General features: G+C 35.0%; 2 protein-coding genes across 3 annotated transcripts; one reads left to right on the forward strand and one right to left on the reverse strand.

The window, feature by feature from the left end:
- The first annotated feature begins 370 nt into the window (after window positions 1-370).
- On the forward strand, window positions 371-1,349 carry LOC114729748 (F-box protein SKIP5-like). Its single transcript, XM_028916782.1, has 3 exons — window positions 371-428; window positions 715-1,009; window positions 1,111-1,349. Exons 1-3 carry the CDS (start codon window positions 400-402, stop codon window positions 1,129-1,131), a joined length of 345 nt encoding a protein of 114 aa, XP_028772615.1. The 5' UTR covers window positions 371-399; the 3' UTR covers window positions 1,132-1,349.
- Window positions 1,350-1,874: 525 nt separating this feature from the next.
- LOC114729745 (uridine 5'-monophosphate synthase) lies at window positions 1,875-5,719 on the reverse strand. 2 transcript variants are annotated; one of them, XM_028916777.1, is made up of 7 exons: window positions 5,659-5,719; window positions 4,048-4,903; window positions 3,733-3,816; window positions 3,419-3,501; window positions 3,177-3,264; window positions 2,842-3,096; window positions 1,875-2,164 (listed from the first exon to the last, which is right to left on the reverse strand). In XM_028916777.1, exons 2-7 carry the CDS (start codon window positions 4,825-4,827, stop codon window positions 2,036-2,038), a joined length of 1,419 nt encoding a protein of 472 aa, XP_028772610.1. In that variant the 5' UTR covers window positions 4,828-4,903; window positions 5,659-5,719; the 3' UTR covers window positions 1,875-2,035. The 2 variants fall into 2 exon arrangements, with proteins under 2 accessions (XP_028772610.1, XP_028772608.1); XM_028916775.1 differs by lacking the exon at window positions 5,659-5,719 and adding an exon at window positions 5,230-5,472.
- Between the last annotated feature and the right edge of the window lie 1,819 nt (window positions 5,720-7,538).

The following is a 7,538-nucleotide window of genomic DNA, read 5'->3' on the forward strand; positions in this document are numbered from 1 at the left end:
TCAGATAAGAAACCGATCTGCCTAGTAAGCCCTCTCACACACTTTTCTTAGTCCTAGGTGAAAGAATAAAAAACATTTGTGTAGTTTCTAGCTGAAGTAGGTGAAAAGGGATACACACACACACACAATGTGTGTGTGATTACATCTGATATCAAATTCTAAATGGCAATTGCTACAACTATATCAATCTGGCCGTGAGACTACATCTTTTTCGTGTGCTCATTTCATTCTCTGCCCAACACCGGAGGAATTCTCTGTTAATTAAAATTGGTGCTTTGACCGTCATCGCTAATCTAGTCCATGGGAAAAGAATTTTCATGTAAGAATGTTCCCACATTTTCCATTTTTAATCTCCTCTTTCTTTATTCAGATTGGTGCAGGTGAACTTCCGGATGACACATGCTCATTTGTTCTCGAGGCTCAGACAGGTTTGCAGAACTTGTCTACATTTTTTACCTTGGTTGCTGAGCTTATTAGTGGTAATTCAGACCCACCTCCATGCTGCTGGGTTCAATGGATAATATTCGTGGCTAGACATAATACTTTTTGAGCTACATGCCCTGAACGAGATTCACAATAATGCAAATACCATTTGCCGCATCCGAAAATCGATCTTTGTTGTTTCAACCATAATCCAGCAGCATGGACAGGTCTTCAAGTCACCACTGTATTCTTCTGCAACATGTGGTATCTGCTCTTAATTTTGTGTGGCAGTGCATTGGAGCTCCTTTCCACGTGCAAACTAGCGAATCTAACGGTAAAGGCAGAGCTTGGTTGTTGCTTGCTCCATAGAAGGGGAAGGCTGACTATAGATGGATGCATACTTCAGTGTGAATCTGATCCTCTGGATTACCTCTCATGTCCCATTGTGAGTACAGCCAGTAGCCGTGAGGTGATTCCTTCATCCATGAAGAACAATGATGATGGTGTTTTTGTTTCTCAAACCCGGATTGAGGGAGGTGCCAAAGCTGTTCTGACAAGTGGCGATCTCGTGCTGCAACGAGTCAGGGTAATTTATGCTCGAACTTCTCTACTTTTCTGGTTTGATGTACAACACACATGATCAGCTTTTGTACCATCATTTGACTTTGTTTATTTTTGTTCTATTAGGCAGTTATCTGTAATTTATGACATTTAGGATTCTTTCAGTGGCCTTTGCTTTCTTTTCAAGTTAAAGTATCTGTCAAGCAGAAGGAATGACGCAATGCAAGATGTTTACTTTAGAGAATCTTAAACGTCACTTCTGCTGTAGTTGCATATAATTTCCATCTGCCTTTTTTTTTTTTGGGACTGGACATCTGCCATTTTTATTTTCAATGGAATTCTCGGGCAGTAATTTTCTTCTTGTATTTATTGGATTTTTTTTGTTCAATAGATGAATCTAAAATAAATATTGGAAGATGCCATATTTGAAGTTTACATGTCGAATTTGGTTTTCACATAAAAATTTAACAATTTGTCAGATCACATTTTTCATTAGTTTGATTTACTTTTTATCGATATTGAGATACTCTTCATATGTGGGTGTGTGTGTATAAAACAAGAGAGTCAACAGAGAAGGATAGGAACAAAAATAAATAGACCATATAACGCATTTGAAAAATAAATAAATAAATAAATAAATAATAATGCCGAGAGCATGTAAAATACAAATCTGCCACCTTTTGTGATCCTGTCTACCCCTCTCCCGAAAAACACAAATAAGTGACGTCTATAAAATTTAATTAAATATGAATCAATCATCATTATATAACTTTTGTAGGAAATTAATGACAAATAATAATAAAACATGATGCGATCAGTATTCTACTCTAACATCATGCGATCAGTGGTGGTAGTTATGAAAACTTGAAAACCATGCACCATCGAGAACATGAGCATGAAAACACAAGGGTCTCACATTAAATTAGTCCAGAAGTATTATTGCACACCATATTTCACCCAAGAGCTTTCTTCCTCTAGGGTTTGTAGTGAAATTAGACATGTCACAGAAACAAAGATTAGACTCATCCAATTAAACATTTGAAGTGAGGCCTCAAGTGCACTTGGCCAAATATGCATTCCATCCTTGAAGACGGTACTCACGAGCCGTTTCAGCCGGGTTAGCTGCTTTGATGATGCCACGTCCCACTATTATGACGTCACTTCCTCTGTCATGGATCACCTGCAATGCCAAAATTAGCAATATTATTAATTACCAAAATTACAGGTTTTTTTTTTTTTTTTTTAATGTTCAAAGCTAAGAGAAAAACCAATAAGTAATTTTCGTCACTTCAATAATACACTATTGTGATACATGATATAGGTATTAGCCTCAACTATTCTATCAATTTTGTTTATTCTGATCAATCTTCCAGTACGATGTTAGCCAAGAGGCAGCTGGTCCCCTATGGTCTAGACATCTTAGGTGTTGATCTTGGTGTCTTGTTTTGTACAATGAAATCAAAGCTGACTGGTGTCATCCAAGAGATCCGAGTATGTTAAAATCATATCCTTTAGGTGGCGTTTCATACCCCCCCAAAACACCATGCACATCTAACTCATTCCTTTTAGCTTTATTAACTTCCGCAAAATAGCGTTTATATCCTTTCACTTGCATTTTTCATTTGACATATCAAATATTGGCATTTTAAATATCATAAAGATCTATTATTGAGACTGAAACTAGATCCCACCACCACCTTCCATTTTCTTTCTCATAATCCCAACAGAATTCTTTTCTATCCTAAGCAGGTAAAACTAAGTAACTCCGACAAGGTCAATTTCTACAAATGTTCAACTTTCTGATACATGTAGATAAGGAAAAATTTGGCTGATGAGTGTCAACATGCAATAACTCACAGAATATGGTGTGTTATATTGTTGCCCCAAAGCATCACCACCAGTCACCATTTGGACGCCAGGAGTTGCCTGAATGAAAGAAGGATTTAGGGGTGCCCCTGGCCATGATGCTGGATTGACAGAGATGAAGCCAATAACAAAATCAGAATGATCCTCGGCAATTTTCACTGCAGCAGCAGTATAATCTCCCTTGGCAAGGTTACCAGCAGAACTCATTTCAGCAAGAAGCAAGAGACCCCTACCACGAGGCAAACCCTGAGTACAATTCAAGTCATATGAATCTATCAATTGAGGTCATGCTGCATTCAAAATGAATAATATCTGACATTACAGACCTTCAATTTCAATCCATCCACAATTCCAGGACCAGAGATAATGTGGGCATTTATTATATCAGCCCAATCCAATATATGGAAGATCCCTCTTCAAACAACAGAACGAAAAAAATGTCATATCAAAGTACACAAAAAAAAAAGTGGGGAAAAAAAAAAGAAAAAAAAGGAACTTGTCTCAACCAAAAGAGCAGTTTGAGGGAACTTCCGGGGAAAAAATCCAAAACAGAAGAGCAAGGTCTTACCCTTCATACTGCATTGTTACTGTATTACCAATGTCAGCAAATTTCCGATCCTCAAAGATTAAGAAGTTATATTTTTCTGCAATCTTCAATAGAATGAGCCACATATCAGAAAAAGCGAGGCCAGAAAATTATGTAATTCCACAAAACTTATCACATTCTCAAAATCAACATTTTATTTTAATAGATGTTAACTAATATATTAAAGTATACAAAAGTCAATAAACCTAGGACGGAAAAGCTTGTTTTGCAATCTTGAGTGGCAAGGCAAAATAGATATACAGAAAAAAAAGGGGGCACTTCTATTAGAATTATACCAAGCGAAGCTTAGAGCCAAAATCAGGAGTAAAATCTGGCAATATGTCCACGTGAGTTTTCAGCAGGCATATCTCAGGGCCAACCTGTCAAGGAAAATCAAATTCGTCGAAATAAAAATAATTTACTCATGCAATAGTTCAACCCATAACCCAGTTGGCAAAAGGGGAAAAAATCCCACTAACAAAACTTACTTCATTTTTAACCATTTTCCAGATAGCACTTGTGCTTTTAAAACACACCCCCCCCCCCCCCAAAAAAAAAAATTATGTAAGATTGGGGTGCAAATTCATACCAAAAAAACACGACGTTCTCACCTTTTCAGCAATTTCAAGCAATTCTGCCGCAGTTCCAACATCTGCTGCCAAACATAGATTGCTCTCCTTTTTAGCCATTATATCAAACAGTCTCTTTCCTGTTGGATTCTTTGACAGCTTCGTCCTCTCCTCAAATGACAAGGCTTTGGCCTTAGTGACAGGCTTCTCCACCTTTGCCAAAGCAGCAACTTTCCGATTCTCTTCTAAAAATTTCATGACAGTCCCAACGATCTCATCATCAAGCTTTCCTTTTTCCCTCAAAATCTTGACCATTTCAGTCAATTTTATAATAGAATGCAGCTTTATGCCATTCTCCTCTAAATTCTCTTTCCCACCTTGCTCTCTATCGATTAAAACAACAGCATCACTGACCTTCATCCCTGCACCACGCAGTGGAGCAGCAGTTTCCAAAACTGATGTGCCACTGGTAACCAAGTCTTCAATGATTAAGCAACTTTGGCCAGGCTTGAATTCACCCTCAATGGCTTTAGCAGTGCCATAATCCTTGATTTCCTTGCGTCGCATGACCATGGGGATGTTCTTAGTGATTGAGACACAAGTAGCAATGGGAAGAGCAGTGTAAGGGACCCCACATACAAGGTCAAAGGAAGTAGAAGCGACAGATGAAATTAGAATTTGGGATATTTGCTGAAGGAGGGAAGGGTACGAAATGATGAGGCGAAGGTCTATATAAATTGGAGAGAAGATGCCAGATTTGAGTTTGAAGTTTCCAAATTTGACAGCTGAGATTTCAAAGAGTTTAAGAACTAGAGACTCCATGGATGATGTTGAGTTTCCTTCGCAAATAACTTAAATTTCTTTGTTTCAAGTTTTGTCCCAAGACACTATAAACAGCCTGCGTCATCCAATAAGTGCATCGTCAACCATAATTTTTGAAGAAACAGATGTCAATATGCATAAAAGTGGCAACCATTCAGCTCAGACTTCATCATTGCATTACTAACTTTACATTATGGATAGTAGCATAGAAGCAAGCAGTTCTTGCAAACTTTACAAATTACTGTAACTCAAGAGGCCAATGGCCTACAAATTAAATGATAAACTTTGAGAGATGAAACGCACATGAAAAATTTGAAATAACAAGAGTAAATGATCCCTATTCACAATCATTCATTTCCCTACTGCAAACTTTGTAGCATTTAATCAACAAAATGAACTTACTCAAACGCCAGCCATAACGCAGAAAGGAGGTACCTTATGTAGCTATAAAAATGAACCAAAACTCAACCAAGATGATATTTTTACTTGGAAAAATATAATCCAGGAGCTTCAGCTCAGTAGAAAAGAATGATCAACTCGTTGGTTGCCTTCTGCTTGTCAGAGACTAACAAGTCAGAGGTTAAATGGCTTGAGAGAGAAATTACAGGAGACAAGTGCAGGTACAAAGACGAAATGATCAAAAGGGGGGAAACTAGATTCTCAAAAAAAGAAATAACGTCTTGTTAATTCGGTTATTGTCGCAATAATAGAGAAATAGAAAACAGACGCTAAGAGCTCATTGATAGCCGAGACTCCCAACATGTTTAATGCTGGAAGCAAGCATTCAGAAGTAGAATATTCACACCAGAGATATGAATAAGAGAGACCGACCTAGTGATCGCCGGTGACGAAGTGGGCGGCGCCGGCAGTGGAGGCTAGTGGCTTAGTGCTTCAGAGCGCGCTTGCTGCTTCTCAGACACGGGGGAGGCAGCGACTAGCGTGCTGGTTGAAAGAGCTTTGGATTCGTTGGCAAAAAAAAAAAAAAAAAGAAAGAGCTTTGGATTCTTTTTCGTTTTTTTTAGATTTTTTTTTGCATAAATAATTTGAAATTTTTTAAAGTTAATCCCATCATATTAAACTCTTTTAGTTTTTAAATAATAATTTTTTAAATTAAAATTATTCTTTTAAAATAAAAATAAATTAAAAAGTCATCTTTAATTTCTATTAAAATTACATATCGCTTACTGTTCGACAATTGAGTTGCATCAAAGACTCAATTTTTCATAAAGTCTAAATTTCCATATAGTTTTATTTCATTTACATGAGAAAGTCATATACATTTTGAAAAACTGAAAAAAAAAAAATTCCATGTGGTTGGCAAAAAAAAAATTGTATGCGATTCTTACAAAATTAAAAGAGTTGTGTGATTTTTTAAATGTCTGAATTTGACGAATTAATTTGCTTTAATATCGAAAGTTCAAAATAAAAAAAAAATAAGGAGCTGCCTTGATGAAATCTTTATTAATTGCTGAATGCTGAATTAAAAATCTTATAAGAAAAAAATCATGGTAAGAATAATTTTTTATTTGAAAAACTTGAAAAATAACTAAAAGAAAATTTTTTTCCCATTTACCACCCAAGCGCAAAAATACATATATGCAATGATTTAGTCTCTTTCAATGGTGATGAACTAACTTATCTTACAGAGTTATGTAGATTGGTATTTTTGAACTGATTAATTTTAAGATTGATTATTTATTATTGCCATTCATATGTCACATAATTCACTTTGATAATGCCAAATCCATAATTATCAACAATTATATCTGATATCTCCACCCATCTCGCTCTTCAAAGGTTTAGTTTTAATTTTTCTTTCATTTTCATGTGGATAATGACTTTTAGTTGGGTTGTATATGTGTTAATTTACAAAGTATCTATTTCAAATTCAATAAAATATAAGAAATGTTGATCCCCACTGATGATAATAATGTGGGGACAAAATTAAGTGTATCAAAATGATGTGTAAATAATAAGGTGAGGAAGAGGAGAGGAGCCTGTTTAGTACTTTTTATAAAATAAAAAAAACAATTATGTTTCTAAGAAAAATAATTAATAATTAATAATCCAGTAAATATATTGCTGTTTCCCATGAAGAATATTTTTGGTGAAGATTGCAAATGATGCGTTATTAATGGTTTAGACTTCACTGGCATAATAGAATATAATTCCATGGTGCCAAACATGGTAAAATGGCCAGCATATCCTTGTGCACTATGAAGGGATCACATGGTTGCGCATGAGAATAAAGCTATTTTTTTAAGTCATCTCCTGTCTTAAGAAATTGGACTGAAGGGTAGTCAAGTATTATCAGATAACTAATTTGTAAATAATAAGAAAATTGGTTAAATTAATTATTTATAATAAATAGACGTTATCTTTTTAAAAATATCTTTATTAATCGCATACATTTGAATCACATCTTGATAGTAACTCCTTAAAATATACAATCACCATCAAGATTACTTGAAAGTAAAATGGATAAATATTGAAGATAAAATTAATTGGGGTCATATATTTATGATCAAATTGAATCTTCAACTAACTCTTATATTAAAGATTATATTTAAAATTAAAGAACAAGCATTAATGATTTGAGATTATAAATGACATCAAATTAGATCCTTCTACTTATAAAAATTTTTTTTTGATGTTACAAGACTTTTAAGGCTAATGGATAATAATTTCTTTCAAGTCAAGTATAAAGTTTG

Source organism: Neltuma alba, unplaced genomic scaffold (assembly GCF_004799145.2).
Source record: "Neltuma alba isolate B1F8T4 unplaced genomic scaffold, ASM479914v2 tig00012668_pilon, whole genome shotgun sequence".
NCBI lineage: Eukaryota > Viridiplantae > Streptophyta > Magnoliopsida > Fabales > Fabaceae > Neltuma > Neltuma alba.